This window comes from Mustela nigripes, chromosome 4, assembly GCF_022355385.1.
Source record: "Mustela nigripes isolate SB6536 chromosome 4, MUSNIG.SB6536, whole genome shotgun sequence".
In the NCBI taxonomy this organism is placed as follows: Eukaryota; Metazoa; Chordata; class Mammalia; order Carnivora; family Mustelidae; genus Mustela; species Mustela nigripes.
The window spans coordinates 24,810,406-24,827,718 of NC_081560.1; the positions used below are offsets into that span (position 1 = coordinate 24,810,406).

At 37.6% G+C, this 17,313-nt stretch overlaps 1 protein-coding gene across 4 annotated transcripts in view; it reads left to right on the plus strand.

The window, feature by feature from the left end:
* Nucleotides 1-17,313, plus strand: part of GRM8 (glutamate metabotropic receptor 8) — a 737,764-nt gene that overhangs the window by 646,881 nt on the left and 73,570 nt on the right. For all 4 annotated transcript variants that reach the window (XM_059396474.1, XM_059396472.1, XM_059396471.1 and 1 more), the window contains exon 9: nucleotides 9,324-10,259. In XM_059396474.1, coding sequence (XP_059252457.1) covers nucleotides 9,324-10,259 — 936 coding nt within the window. The remainder of the gene's footprint in view (nucleotides 1-9,323; nucleotides 10,260-17,313) is intronic.

Here is a 17,313-nt window from a genome sequence, read left to right on the forward strand (position 1 = left end):
AGAATATATATAGATATAGATATCAATATATTCTATACATACATACACACATATATAATATTATAAAATTTGTAAATAATTTTTATAATAGAATATATACAGATATAGATATCAATATAGAATATAGATCAATATAGAATATAGAATATAGAATCAATATAGAATATAGATCTAGATATATATCTAGATCTAGATAGAATATAGAATATTCTATATAGAATATAGATCTAGATCTAGTCTATCTAGATCTAGATATCTATATTCTATATTGATATCTATATCTATATATATATTCTATATAGATACTATATAGATATATAGAATATATCGATATATTCTATTACAAAAATATAGATTTTCTATATTTATATAGAAATATATATATTTCTATATTCTATATAGATATATAGAATATGTCGATATATTCTATATAGATATACATCTATATATATATAGTAAAATATCTATCTATCTATCTGTGGCCTGGAGAGTAAAGTCTGAAAACCTGGTGCTGTTTACAGAGTCCTTCCTGGCCACTACATGCTCAGATTTCCATTGCCTTCACCTTTCATCTGGAATTCTCCAGCAGCATTGGTGTGACGGGCCTGTCTGGAGTCCTGAACTATGTCAGTATTCTCTCTACTCTGCAGCCCATGGATTCTTCTAAATAATGAAACTCACCACCCCTGTCCTTGTCATAATCCTTCAGAGGATCTCCTTGGCTACCTGTAAGATAGCATCCAACCTCCTCTCAGTGGCTCATAATGTCCTTCATGATCTCATATATCATCTATTCCATAGCCCTTACCTCTTTATCTTTATCTATGGGATGGACCACTCCATCCCATGCTTTAATCTACATTCCTGGTATTCTTTATACTTTTAGTTTCTCCAGTTTATCATGGCTTCTTGCCCCTTGGTCTTAAAGTCACGTCCCTTCCTCTCTTTCTCCCTCCCCCCCTTTCCTTCCTTCCTTCTTCACCTGGTACCCTCTTACAATCCTCTCTCCTGGGTTATCTCCCACATCCATCAAGCTGCTGTCCACATATCTGTGAAGACCAGGCTGGAACGTGCTGCGAGATATTCCTCTAGCAGCACCATTTCCTTATTCTTTTGTAGAGAGTCTAATACTGAGCTGTGACAGGCTCTTTGCATATCTCTGTCCCCACCTCCACTGTCTCTGGGGGTCAAGAACCATGTCTTGGTCACTGGTGAATCCCTACATTGAACCTTGTCTTGAATAGAGTCAGTATGCAACATGTTTTTTATATGCCAAATAATACTGAGTGTTAATACTTCTTGAATGTATCAAGTTAAATCATTTGCATATTTTAAAAAGGATAGCTTTATTGAGATAATTCACATTTGCCCATAAAATTTTCCCTTTTAAAGAGGTAATTCAGTATTTTTCAGTATATTCACAGAGTTGTGTATCCATCTCCACCATCTAATTTTAAGCCATTGCCTAAGAAATCCTGTTCCCTTGAGCATTCACTATGTTCCCTTCTCCCCATAGCCCCTGGCAGTCACCAATCTATTGTCTGTTTATGGGTTTTGGACATTTCATATAAAATAAAATTTTATAAAATGTTCTGGATATTTGATATAAAATAAAATCTCACAATACGTGGTCTTTGGGACTAACTTTTCTTACTTTGCATATTTTCAAGGTTTGTCCATTTTAGGGCATATACTAGTACTTAATTCTTTTTTATTTGTTTTTAATACTTTAGTTCTTTTTGTTTATTTTTAATTGGTTGTATAGATATAGCACATTCTCTTTACCCATTCGTCAGTAAATGGACATTTGGGTTCTTTCTGCTTTTTGGCTATTATGAATAATCCTACTGTGAACATTGATATAAAGATTTTTGTGTGAACATATGTCTTCGGTTTTCTTGGATTGGAATTATTTAGAAGTAGAAACTGCTAGGTCATATGGCAACTCTATGTTTAACTTTTTGAGGAACTGCCAAAGCATTTTCCAAAATAACTGTACCATTTTATATTCCCACCAGCAATGTAAAAAGTTTTAATTTTTTCACATCTTTAATAACACTTGATATTGTCTATATTTTTTATTATAACATCCTAGTGGATACTGTGTTTTTATTTGTATTTCCCTGATAACTAATGATGTTGGGCACTTTTCATATTGGTCATTCATACATCTTCTTTGGACAAATGTCTCTTCAATTCTTTAACTCATTTTTGTTTGGATTATTTGCCTTTTAACTGTTTAGTTCTAAGAGTTTTTTTTTAAAATTATATATATATAGTTTATAAAAATATATGGGTTATGAGTACTAAGGATGTGGTGATAAGCACTGGGTGTTATATGTAAGTAATGAATCACTAAATCCTACTCCACCAATATTACACTTATGCTAACTAACTAGAATTTAAATAAAATTTAAGTAAAAACTTGAAAAAACCCAAAATATTCAATAAATACTTAAATGCCTTCAAAAAATAAAAAATTTAAATGTCACCTCATCTCTAATATATATGTATATTTTATGTATGTTATATGTATATTATACACACACACACACACATATATACTTATTTATTCTGGGTACAAATTCCTTATCAGATACATTATGTGGAAATAATTTTTTCCCACTCTGTGGGTTGTCTTTTTACTCTCCTAATGCCAACTGTTGAATCACAAAAAGACTTAATATTAATGAAGTCCAATTCATCTATTTTTATTTTGTTTCTTATGTTTTTGGTGTCATGTCTTGTCCCAGTACCACTTGTTGAAAAGATTATTTTTTCTTCTTTGAGTTTGCTTGGAATCCTTGTCAAAAATCAATTGACCATACATGTAAGAGGTTATTTCTGGGCTCTTAATTTTATTTCATGGATTTGTCTATCTTTATGCCATTATCATGCTGTCTTGACTGCTATAGTTTTATAGTATGTCTTAAAATTAGAAGTGGGGAAAAAGAAAACAAGACAAAATCAGAGAGGGGGACAAACCATAAGAAACTCTTAATCATAGGAAACACACTGAGGCAGAGGGTAATGGGATGGGGTAATTGGGTGATGGACATTAAAGAAGACATGTGACGTAATGAGCACTGAGTATCATATAAGACTGATGAATCACTAACCTCTACTCTGAAACTAATAATATGCCAAAAGTTAATGAATTAAATTAAAAAAAAAAAAGAATATAAACAACAACAAAAAAAGTAAAAAATAAAACCAGAAGTGTAAATTCTTCGACTTCACTTTTCACTGTCAAGATTATTTTGTCTATTCTGGGTCCCTGACATTTCCACCTTGGATTTTAGGATCAGCTTGTTGATTTCTGCAAAGAAGCCAGGTGGGATTTTGATAGGGATTATGTTGAATCTGTCAATTAATTTAAGGAGTGTTTCCATCTTAGCAATACACATCTCATCCATGAATATGGGGTTTCTTTTCACTTATTTAGATCTTTCATTTTTTTAAATGGTATTTTGTAGATTTTAGTGAAAGAAAATATTGCACTCCCACTTGTTTATCCCTAAGTATTTTACTTTTTTGATGCTAAAATTTTCTTAACTTTATTTTAAACTGTCCTAAATAGGAGAAGTCTGCATTTTTAAAGTTATATAGATATGTAATATTAGGTCAAGTTAGGGCATCAATATGGGGATCATCTCACACACATATATTAGAATTTCAAAAACACTAGAAGTACTTTGAATAGGAGTAGAAAGCTGTGTATGACCCAAAGGAAAGTGTGAATATTAAGGAAAGAATATTTACTCATATATGAATATATATACTAATATACTGAGAAACTATTTTGAGCTTCATTATCAAATTAACTGTGCTACATGTATGCACTTGTATGTAAATCATGAGTCACAAAATATACCAAATTTTATCATTTTATTTATTTATTATTTTTTTTAACTAGGCTCCTTACCCAGTGTGGAGCCCAACATGGGGGTTGAACTCATGACCCTGAGATCCAGACCTGAGCTGAGATTAAGAGTTGGATACTTAACTGACTAAGCCACTCAGGCACCCCCAAATTTTGATATTTTAAATACTTAATGCCAATTAGTGCACTTGTTAAATCTGTTGATCATGTCAACATTGATGGGTAAGGCTTTTGAAAATACCTAATTTCACTGGAAATGTTTGCATATACAATATGCCATTATATAAGTCAGATGAAGGATTGGGTTTTTAAATACTGGGGTGGCAAACTAGTCACCAAAATGATTATCAATGCTGTGATTTATACAGCAAAATGAAAAGAGGTCATTATGATTAGCTATCAGTTATGTTGGTATTTAAAATGTTTCCACATGTAAGATAATCTCATCAGTGAAGATATCACTTAATATGCAGGGAAAATACTGTAATTGAGGTATTACATTAAGTAAGAATTTTTTAATGAACTGAAAATGATTAATTCTAATGGGGCCTTGAATTGGGAAATATTCTTGTAGTCTTTTCTTCAAGAGGTACTAAAGCTGTACAGAAGAAAATTGTTCTATAAAAATAATGTCTACTTAAAGAATTTATGAAGAATTACTCTAGGTTGATTGGTCTGAAAAGATTAAAGATTAAAAAAGAGAAGCACACTCACACAGAAACTTTTGGTTTTGTGGCTGTTGGTTATTTGTCTGCAGTAACAATGGGATTTGACAGCAGAAACTAGTTGATGGCTCACATTCTATGAGATCTTCTGGATTGGAGCCTACAGAATGTATCACTGTTGGTGAACATTATCAAGACAGGATTAGGCTATGGTTTTGTCTCTGGAAGGTCTGTCTATCTAACTATCATCCATTTGTTAGACTATATATTCTAGAAAGAAATCCTAATATCATAATAATGTGAAAGACAAGGAAGATAAGATTTAAAAATGCATGGATACTCATATGAAAGATGGTTTAATTTGTTAATATAGTTGTGCAAAAGGGCCGAATGAGTCTTGTTTATGAACTTCTAGCGCAGTGGTGAAAATTAGGTCATTTAATTTACTCTCAAGTAATATTGCTTTTAATCACTATTTAACAACATATGCAAAATACATTATTTGACTCAAATATTAATGTATTTACAACATCCTCATTTAAGTATTTGCTATTTGTTCTTCCCTGAGGTATATACTGGTTGGTTCCCAGACTTCAACTACGGCATCAAAACACCATCCACTTATAAATAAATAGGTTCCTTGATGAAAATGGAGTCATATGTATTTATCATATTTACAAAAATATACTAAATGTTTTCTCCATTATATTAAAAAAAGTCACAAGTATGTCTTGACTATTTCATTTTTTTCTTAAAGAAAATACCTGACTATTTAAAGTATTATGATATTTCCCTTCATCATGTAACTTCATTTTCTATTTATGGAGAATATTTTTCCATAATTTCAGTACATAGAAAACTGACCAAGGAAAATTTAATATTCAACTTATAATGATAAATATTTATCCTGTGTAATGAGGCTTATCTGGTATAGGTATATTTCTTTGTTAACAAGTCTTATTTCCTTCTGGAAAATGAAATGTATTGAGAATTAAAGAATTACACATGTGGTTAGCTGACCTTTAAAGCCTCTACCAATGTTTCTGAGATATTTGGCTGCCTTTCCTTTCTTTCTTTCTTTTTTTTTTAATTTTTACAGTAACATCATAAATCTATAGAAACCCCAAACAAAATGCAATTTTGGTTTTACATTAATTAGCTTTGAAACATAACCTTCACAGAAGTATTTTATTATCTTTTAAGAGTCCATTAGGGTATAAAAATCAATACTTTAGCAGCTCAGTAGAGCATTTCATTTTTCTCAATATTTTCAAAAGAAGCCACTATATGCTTCCAATCTTTTTTTCTTTCTTAATGGAATTCTATACATACATAAAAATAACTTTCCTAAATCATTAAAACCTAATAGGAAATTAGCAAGGTCATGATAGATTGCTGTACCTTTGTGATGAAAAGACAGGGTAAGAGCTAATAGTTTTGAGTGTCCTTATGACACATGAAATATCACTTATTTTCTCAAGGGAGGATATTTGAAATTAAACAGGAACGAATTTTCTACTCTACCTTGGGGAGATTTGATAGCCCACTGCAAGTTGAGCCTGGGAACTCTACTTCTCTATCCTCAATCGTTCAGCCCACATTCAAGAAAGGAAAACACCCTTAAGAAATAGATCTAGTCATGAGAACAGTGTCAATGCATATTTCCCCAAAGGAAGACAACTTTCAGGTTATGAAAGCATATTGCCTACAGGAGCCACGATGGGGCAAATTTTTGGTAAATGACAGCTGTCACTGCCTCCTGAGTAGATTCTCGGTAGACTACTATGTTGGTGGTGGTCACAGAATGGGTGGAGAAACTTATTTTGAGTTGTATTACAGTTTTGTATTGTAGCAAATAAGTGCAACATTGAACAGCCTAAAACAAGAGAACATTTATTATCTCACACAGTTTCTGTAGATCGGAAATTCGGAAGTGGCTTATTAGCTGGGGGGCTCTGGCTTAGGATTTCTCATGATGTTCTTGTTAGTGTGTCACGGGGGGTTGCAGTCACCTGAAGATTGGAATGAGGCCGAACAATTCACTGCTTAAGGGGTTCACTCACATGTGTGACAAGTTGGTGCTGGTTGTTGGCAGGTGGCCTGGGTTCCTTTTCGTTGGGCTACTTGAGCATTCTCGTGAAACTCTCTTTCTTCTCCTGGAGTGGCTGATCCAAGAGAGAGCAAGGCAGAAGCCAAAATATTTTTTATGACTGAGTCTCAGATACCACATGTAATCATTTCTAGTATATACTATTGTTTACATCATCGACCCTATTCACAGCTGGAGAGGAATACATGGATTCACAAATTCTGGAAGGTGAGATTATTGTGAGCCATTTTGGAGCCAGACTACCATAGAATATGGTAATTCTTCTTTTGGGTTGTTAATGGAACTGGTCTTCAGGAAAATACATTGTGTATTGTTTTGTTCTGTTTTCTAACCAAATTCTTTGGGCTCCCATTTCTGTGTTTCTTTGAGCAACCTTCTATTACCAGTTCCTAGTACTTTCAAGTTGATCCCTTCTTCCTCAGTGCTCTGCATGGTACCCTTCCCGTTGTTAAAAAACAAAATTCAGATGAGCAAATTTGAAGATCTAATTAGCTTTATTACATGATTCATGAATTGGGTAGCATCTCACCTAGCAAGTAGAAGTGTACTCCAACAAGCTGTGCAAAAGGGAAGGTTTTTATAAGAAGGAGGCTGGGGCGAGAGCCTAAGTGATGCCATTTTGGACCTTTGGTTTTCCTTTTAACACTGTCCTTCCTTTCTTACAAATTCAGCAAAGATTTGAGGGCAAATTGTGTGTCAGTCACTGTACACCTCAGCAAACAAAATCATTCTCTCTCTCTTTTTAAAGATTTTATTTATTTACTTGTGAGAGAGTAGGAGCAAAGCGGGGGAGTGAGGAAAAGGAGAAACAGGCTCCCCACTGAGCAGGGAGCATGATGATGTGGGGCTCCATCCCAGGATCCTGGGATCATGACCTGAGCCAAAGGCAGACACTTAACTGAGCCACCCAGGCATCCCAAAATCACACTCTTTTATAGTAGCTGCTTTTCATAATAAGTTGTGTCTTATGATCTGTAATTTCCAGTTTGTCCTGTTAGCATTCTGCTAAAATTAAAGTGTTTCTAATAAGCTAAATGCAATATTGTGATTCATAATGAAAAATATATGGTCTTTGACCTTATTCTTGGCACAAAGCTCCTAAAACCTCTGGGATTTTCTGTGATAAGAACAAAAAAGGTGATTTTAATTATGTTAATAAGATTACTTTTGGAAACCTAAGGGTGGGGGCTGGCTCCCCAAGGTACCAACCAGGTGATTGGAGGATTGGAACTTTTAGTCCCGCCCGCCCCTCTCCCTTCCCAGAAGTCTGGGAAGTTTCAGTTAATGCCAGTGGCCACTGATTTAATTAATCATGCCTATGTGATGAAGCCTCCATAAAATCCCAAGAGATGGGAGTTCAGAGAGCTTAAGAGCTAGTGAACAGGTGGAGATTTGGAGGGAGTGGCATAATTGGAACTCTGCATGGAAGCCCTGTGCTTTTCCCACTACCTCGTCGTAGTAGACATCTTTTTTTCTTTTTTAATCATAAACTGGTAAACTAGTAAGTAAGTGTTTCTCTGAGTTCTGTGAGCTGCTCTAGCAAACTAGTTGAACCCAAGGCAAGTGTTCTTGAACCTTCAGTCTATAGGTGGGTCAGAAGCACACGTGAGGCATGGACTTGCAATTGACATCGGAGGTCGGAGGGGACAGTCTTGCAACCTGACCTTTAACTCCTGGGAGCTGGTGCTTGTTCCAGGTAGATAGTGGCAGAATTGAGGTAACTTAACGGGACAACTGGCTGCTGTCCGAGATTGCTTGGTGTTACGGGAAACCTCTTCCCTACCTCATATATGTCGGAACTGGGTCCAGAACCTTTAGTAAACAATCAAGGTAAGAGGTCAGTGATTGGAAGAATCTCCTTAAAATAATATTTTTATTTTAGTAGAGGTACTCTGTGCTGTAGGTGGAACTTTAAGGCTCTGAAGTAGATACTAAGCACACTAGAGGGGTCTCTCTCATTTGTACCAATTTCGCTGCTGTAAGCCACTTGTAAGACTACTTTTGTTCAATGGAGAACATTACCACCAAGCTGTCTCATTTCACATGGTCTTTTGCATAGTGTGGAAATGCAGGAATGGGGGAGGGGAGTTATATCCATTCTTAAAGAGAGGCAAAAACATTAATACAGTTATCACTTCGGAAACGTGATAATTATCAGCGAATAAAGTAGGTTTGCCATTTCCTTCGAAAACTGACACAGTGTGATTTGAATTTCCCCAAATATGGTGAAGAGTTTTGCATCACTGTTTTATGTATATATTTATATCCTAAGCCAGTGTTTCAGGGATTCTGACATTTATATCTGTGATTAACTCTAAGCATATTTCTGTGGGTTTTTTTTTATTTTGTTTTGTTTTGGTTTTTTTTGAGTTTCAAAACTGTTCGGGCCAATAAATCTTTCCACAAATGACAGATTGGTCAACATTGAGGAGGTAAATGGAAACCAATGACACTCATCAAGCTGATGATATGAATGATTTATTGGACCACATCATTTAACACTTTCATCAAGAAGTCAATACTGGGGAAGGAAAACGGGGGCTCTTATTATGGTAAACTGTACTTGCTCCGTCAGCATTCGGTGATTTATTACAAACCTGTGGCTAGGATTAGGATATTATAAATGGGGGGAAATGGAAGGCTCATTAATTCTTTATCCCCACAGGTGGATGACATGCAGTGGGCTAATCGAGAACACACTCACCCGGCCTCTGTCTGCAGCCTGCCCTGTAAGCCCGGGGAGAGGAAGAAAACAGTGAAAGGAGTCCCCTGCTGCTGGCACTGCGAGCGTTGTGAGGGTTACAACTACCAAGTAGATGAGCTCTCCTGCGAACTTTGCCCTCTGGATCAGAGACCAAACATCAACCGCACAGGCTGCCAGCTCATCCCCATAATCAAACTAGAATGGCACTCGCCCTGGGCTGTGGTGCCTGTGTTCATTGCAATATTGGGAATCATCGCCACCACCTTCGTGATCGTGACCTTTGTCCGCTATAATGACACACCTATCGTAAGGGCTTCGGGACGAGAACTTAGTTACGTGCTCCTCACGGGGATTTTCCTGTGTTACTCAATCACCTTTTTAATGATTGCCGCGCCGGACACAATCATATGTTCCTTCCGCCGAATCTTTCTAGGACTTGGCATGTGTTTCAGCTATGCGGCCCTTCTTACCAAAACAAACAGAATCCACCGAATATTTGAGCAGGGGAAGAAATCGGTCACAGCACCCAAGTTTATTAGTCCGGCGTCCCAACTGGTGATCACTTTCAGCCTCATCTCCGTCCAGCTCCTGGGGGTGTGTGTCTGGTTTGTTGTGGACCCCCCCCACATCATCATTGACTATGGAGAGCAGCGGACTCTAGACCCAGAGAACGCCAGGGGAGTGCTCAAGTGTGACATTTCTGATCTCTCGCTCATTTGTTCGCTGGGGTACAGTATCCTCTTGATGGTTACTTGTACTGTTTATGCCATTAAAACGAGAGGTGTCCCAGAGACTTTCAATGAAGCCAAACCTATTGGATTTACCATGTACACCACCTGCATCATTTGGTTAGCTTTCATTCCCATCTTTTTTGGTACAGCGCAGTCAGCAGAAAAGGTAAGTGCAAGAAATGCATATACGCCAACCCTTCCCTGGATTTAGCTTCTTTCTTTAAGAGGCTTCCCCGCCTTTCTATTCGGTTCACTTAGGGTCTCTCAAGTTGATTCAGTCTGTATTATTCTTATTTGGAAATAAATATATATAGACTCCCTCAAGGTCATTTAACTTTGAATCTGTGTTGACTAAGGTTTATTGTCTGTGAAGAGTGTTTTAATGTGTCTTCTTTAGCAAGGTTGAAAATCGACAGATCTCACATTACCTTCTGGGTTTCTCTTCCCAGGTTCGTTATCGGTGAGGAAAGCTGTTCTTTTCCTAATGTTAATTAAAAGAGGGTGGGTGAAAAGACAGACGTGAGTCCTAGGGATGGTTGATCCCAGAGAGATCCCCTTGCACGGCAAATGCCCCCTTTCCTGGTTCTAATGTGACTCTGGGAAAAAACTTCGTTCACAATTATGATGGCTTTAGTCATGGAAGCAGGGTTTATCGTACAGCGACAATAACAAAAAAACTGAAATGGCTTAGTCCGATCTGAACCATCTTACTATTTCTCTTCAGCCCCCACTGTTACCACTTTTCCGTATGAGCAAGGTGATGTTGAGGGATTAAAGAAGACAGCCACAGGCAGTTCTATAAAGCAGTTTATAACTTTTCAGAAGGTGAAGATCAATTAAATCTCTTAAAATAATTTCCTTTTGTCACTAATTTCCAGTTAAGCTTTTCCACATAAATCACTGCAAGTAAAGGACATCAGTATGAGAAAGGGAGCATATGCTGAATGGGATACATGTAGTTTTCTGTCCAGAAAAGCAGAAAACTAATATTTCCATGAATTCCAGGTTTGGGTAGGTTAATGGAGACAAGCCAGCTTGTAAAACAAAGGCAAATGCTATTGTTCTGAATGAATAGTCCTTCTTACAGCGTCTATGAGAATGCTTTCCTCTCAGAGTGAGGGTTTAAAGATGACTCCACCGGCTATCATCAGAAGTTGTGAGGAAATCAAGCATCCTGGAGACCATTACATTCCCTAGTCTCTAACATTTCAAGTGAGGTCCTGCATGACTCTTAAAATCCCAACTAATTCAGAGGAAAAAGTACTCAACAAGGGCACAGAGAGCTCATTTATATGAGGATTCATCCCTTACTAGATCAATGTGGCTTTCAACCATGTTTGGACACAAAAAAATATACTTCAGCAAACTTGCTGCCGAATAGAAAAAAACTAACCATGGGTTCCATATCTGTGACCTTTCATGACTTAGATGGCCTGATAGAAGTCCATGAATATTTTATGTGGGACCGAGCACATGACAGGAAAGCAAAGTAAGGCAGTCTGATGCTCTAAACCTAATAAACATTATATTTTTGACATATGTAGATGGGAATTTATGGGGATCAAGCTTGTAAATATGACTTAGGAGAGAATGCATGAGCTGGAAAATAAGTCTCTCACAGTCTGTTGGGTCTGTTTTGATATGGTTAGTTGAACTAGTCAGGGCAAAACAATGTTCTTCAGATTCTGGAAATGTCTGCATTATGTGAATTTTTAATAACATTAAGTGACAGTTGCATTGTATTTGAACCAAAGACTGCCTTTTTTGATATACCATTTTATCTGAAAAGGGCCATCAGTAATTTATTTTGTTTTCTTTTGGGCAATAAATATTTACCCAGGCAAAATCTCCTGAGTTCTAACATCAAACTTCCCTTTCTTTTTTCTTTCTCTTGCTTTACATTTTATAAAGTACTTTCTATTCTTACTTCTCATACTGCGACTTTCAAGGGCAGTGGGGGAGGGCAAATACAAATGAAGTGTTATTTCTATCTAGATAAGTCTTTCAGTGCCTTGGTTTTTGGCACAAGCGACATCACGATACGACATTTAGCTGTTGGAGAGTATTATCATAGCAGTTTTAAACATGCATCATACTAATGAGCTTTTTAAACATAGTCAAAAAAGGTGGCCAGAGTCTCTCAGAACTGAAGCCCTGCTAAGTTGCAGCTGTCCCCTTGCAGCGGTGATGGAAAGAGGAAGAGTTTTGGGATAAAATGGACAGGTGAATATGCTGGGGCGGGGGAGATGCAGCTTGGTGAGATGCCACTGAGCCCATGGGCACTGCCGTGTATCCGCTGAAAACCTGGAGTTTAGATATATCCACGCCTATAGAGATATGCCTGAATGCTAGACAAATTTTTTTTTCTCTCTTTGTGGAATCAAAGGAAATCAAAGAAACATGTTGTAAGACAAATTACAAAATACGTTGATTGGATTTATTTTGTTTTTATGATATAATTGTGGAAAAGCTGAAGAATTCAGGGAGAACACTAATTGTAGGAATTTTCAGAACATCGTAAAGCCCTCAAACTAGTTAGAGTTGCTGAATCTGGACCAGCTCTCCTTCGAGAGTTATTCTAAGGAGCTGAGATTTGGCTACTGGAATACTTTATATAATACAATTACGTGTCCTCCTAAGGCTTCCCATAAAATTTGCGACCTGTTATTCTCTTTCAAGGTATCTTTATTATTCAAAACAATACACAAAACACATGAGAATATTTTTCTTCACATTGCTAAAATTGTTGACACAGGTGAATAAAACTCTGTATCTCTAAAGGAAGGCTTTACATAAGTTTTATTGACTTTGGAGGACCAAAGAGCTGGTCAGTCTTCCATTCTCATTTATAATGCTCAGCCAATTAGCCCATGTTATCAGCTTGAAGTGTTTATTGCATTTAAGCGGTACACAAATCCATTAATTCAGAAGATCCTTATTGAGCATTGTGTCCTGTATGGTGCTAATTATTGAGCCCATGTCAGTCTGCTTCCCCGAGGCTTCCTTGTAAGGCTTAGTCTGGCTCCCGGCCGATGCCTGCCTGACGCCTGCCGGAACCAGCGAGGTGCCAGGCTCAAAGGCAGGAGCAGATCAGGCTCAAGGGCAGGGGAAGATGGTGAGGAGTCAGATCCGAGATGAGAAAGCAAAACAGCTATGCCTCCTGTAACTATACGTCAGTGACATAGAATTTATAACACACAAGACAGCAGAACGACAAAATTTCTTTCACTATGTATTTAATTATGCTTCTTAGAGTAATGTACTAAAGAAAACTCATCTAGCCATCCAGGTTTCTCTGAAATTATAACAGGAGTAGGAATAAAAGGTAAAATCAGTTGAATAATTTGGACAGATGTTTTGGAAAACCCTTGGGTAAAATCAAATGATAAAATTACATTTTAGCACTCATGATGACAGACAGCTCTGTAAAGTAAGTCTTCGTTCAATGATAAACTACCATTTAATTTCCCATTTTTTTCAGATTTTGGAAATCAAGTTCAATCATGTTTTTCCAATATATTTTAATGACATTTATTAGCTTTGTGCCGGCTGCATTCTACTAACTCCTTGTATAAATGCACTTTTCCTTTTCTTATAGAAAAGTGGACTGAAGGGAGGGTGGGCACACTGAGGTGTGGGCAGGGACTCACACAAACTCTCCTAATGGTTCTGAAAAGACTTAAAAAACTTAAAATATAATTAATGTAACCGTCAGGGAAAGAATCCTCGGGGATGGTGAGGGGCTGTTAGGATGGCAGAAATCTCCTGAATACATATTTTACCACCTCTAATTGCACTCATAAAGCTGAGATAATCAGACAAGGGTTATGACATTGCCAAGCTCCAAGGAGCACAGTGCTTTAACCAGTGCATTGGGTGGAAACAAAACAAAACACCCTCAGAGCAAGGGGGAAAAAAAAAACCCAAGACAAAAAATAACCAAAACTCAAAAATGTCAAAACCCTCCTATGTCCCAAAGCAGCCATTCTTCCTTCAGTAGCACATCACCCAGGAGCTCAAGTCAGAGACCAGGGCCTTCCTTGTCCTAGACTTGCTCCCTCTCACACTCCCACCTCTTTCCTTCTTCCTTTCGCCTGCAAATGTCAGCCTTGAAACATTCCTGGAGGGGAAGCAGTAGCCATTAGATGTATATCTGAGTGATTACGTCTCTTAACACAGAGCCTTTCCTGTACTTCTCACTGAATGCCGACCCAACGTGGGAACGGACTGCCTTGCACAAGAATGATCTAATATAAAATCATAATCCTTCTTTATGGGGTGCCTGGGTGGCTCAGTGGGTTAAAGCCTCTGTCTTCTGCTCAGGTCATGATCCCAGGGTCCTGGGATTGAGCCCTGCATCAGGCTCTCTGCTCCGCAGGGAGCCTGCTTCCCTTCCTCTCTCTCTGCCTCTTGTGATCTGTCAAATAAATAAATTAAATCTTTAAAAAAAAAATCCTCCTTTATGATTTAAGTTGGATTGTGACGTCATGAGAATCTTATATTTTCATCTTATTGTGATCTCCATTATAACAGCTTTTTGGTTTTTTTCCCTGAAAAATAAGTTTTCTCATTTCAGTGATGGGCCATATGTATTTCTTTATAAAAAAAATTTTTTTTTGTCATTATCAATTCTTCCGAAATGGGGTGCTAAATATGTAGAGAGAAAGTCAAAAAGGAATTATGATTATTGTCTTAGTTCTGTCTAGCATGCCCAGAACAAAGGAAAACTCATGGAATTACTCAGGTAGTTCTGCCTCGTCATCCTGCCCTTGTTCTTTTGCTGTATCTGCCTGTCAAAGGGCAGAGGAGTGTGGGGCTGCCGAGATGGATAAGGGGCTAAGGAAGAGCATAGGCTCTGGAGAAGGCAGATTTGGGTTCCAATCCTGACTCTGCTAAACTGGCTGGGGAAATGGAGGCAAGGGCGACACATCTGAAGCTGATAATAAATTCTCCCAGAGAATGCAAATTCACACAAAGCAACATAAAGCAGTCCCTTGCCATCTGCGCCCAGCCCTGCTCTCAAACTAGAACAGACTTGAGTTCATATCCTCTAGGAAAAGGCAGGAATATGGGTGACTTACAACAACAACAACAACAACAACAACAAACCCCAGATACTTCTGTTGTCTCCCTATGGTGTGTTTTCTTGTACTAATAGATCCCTCATGGTAGTTTTGCTGAGAATTTCATGAGCTAAGTCATGACAGGTGTTTAGCATGAACTAAGTGATCATTAAAATGTTGGCCGTTATTACTGTTTTGCTGTAATCTATGCGGGCAGGGACTTACTAGCTTTTGCTCACTGTCCTAACCTCAGCACCGAGTAAAGGCCTGGGCCAGCACAGAGTCTCCAAAAAAAAAAAAAAAAAAAAAAAAGCAAATAGAAGGGGAAAAACAAAGTGTTTAATGACTGAATACATTCTTATTTACCCAGATAATTGTCTTAATGTCTCTGGCCCTGGAGACCATGCCCATGCAGCATCCCAACTGGACGTGTTTCCTCGAACATAGAGATTTACCCAGGGTGCCCATCATGCAGATTAAGTACCCGAAAGAGGGCAACCAGCATCTGTAGGACTCAGAAAGACAGAAGAGAGAATTGTTCCTGAGGCAACATGTCGCTGCCTTCACACATTGAGCGGAAAATACTGGAAGAAAGCGAGGTGTCATCAGAAAGCAACTGCTGAAATATGTTAAAGTTTGGGAAGTGCATAAGTCTAACCAGAGTTATGAGAGGTAGTTCTGAAGAGAATGAGAAAATTCCTGCTTTAAGGAATAGTTGCGGTGGGAAAAGGACAGCCCGAGCAACCTGTCAGTACACTCTAGACAACAGTGAACGTGATTTTCAGAATAAACCAGCCCAGAGCCACACCTGTCTCTCCGGTAGTCCTTCATGTCCTTAGACAGGAGGGAAGTGGAAAACAGGAGAGTGTTTTCTTTCCCTGTCAACCTGCTGTCATTTGAAGCAGATCCCTTTGAAGGCCTCGTGGTGTCCCCCGGGGGTGGTGGCGTCTATGGGGACACCTATTTCAGGTGTCTGGGCAATACAGTCATACCAAAGCTGTGTCAACTTTAGAAGGGGCAAGCCAATAGAAGAGGAAAAAGGAAAAGCAACCCGAAAAGAAAGCATTTATGTAATCTCATTTGTGCACTCAGTTAAAATGATCTGCTTGGGAAGATGCAGAAGGAGTCCACGAAATCAGGAGATCTAGGGCACAGCAGGGGCCAGCTTGTTAAGTGGCCCTCCTAGGGAATGCTGCCCTAGCCAGGCTTATTACTTTTTTTTTTTTCCTGGTTGTGCTCCATATTACCGCCGCAGAAAATTGCCAACTTACACATTTAGGGCAATTCTTTTGGGGATGCCTATCTTATTTGACAGCATAAAGAAATATTTGCCCAATGAACCTTGCTTAGATTCCATGATCCTCTTTTTTTGGTGGGGGTGGGGGTCTCTTAGAAAGCTGTGAGGCCTACAGCTGTTTAATTTAAACATTTGGCTGTTAGTGAGATTATGGTATTTACTCATTCATCTTTTTTTTTTTTAATTGAAATTGAGTTTACAAAGGGTTTGAATTTTCTATGCCCAAATTATAATAATTTAATCAAGTATACAATTAGATAGTCAACCTGGGAGCTAAGTCCTCCTCTCACTCATCTCATTAAAATGGTTTCGCTTTCTTAATATGTTTAAAATGCTAGACTACTGAATTTGATTAAGACTAAAATGTGACTTTTTCCAATCATACTGACCATGACCTTATTCCAAAAATGTTCAGGGGAATGCCTAAACAAATAGACTTACTTTTTCTTCTATGTAGACAGAACTTTAATGACACCCCAGACTGTTGATAGTACAGAATGCAGTGACTAATTTACTTGTGTAACTTCAAATTGCATTTTCCATGATTCAGTAGACACTTATATCTTATGGAGCACACAGGGTGCCAGGAAGAGCAGATTGCAAGCAAATAGTTCCTTTTGGCTGTAACCATATCACATTTTTATGTTACAAAAATTTTTTTTAAATCTCTAAATGCTGGATCATATGGGTTAGTACCACCCACCCCAAAGTGTAGAAAAATATTTAACCAAATATTAGTATAAATTCCAGGTTATTGAAAATAAATGCAAAGCTGATTTACTGATATCATTAAAAGAAACATTAAAAAAAAAAGAAATTTAGTCTGGCTTCTAGTTCAGGAAATGGGCTGCCACAAACAT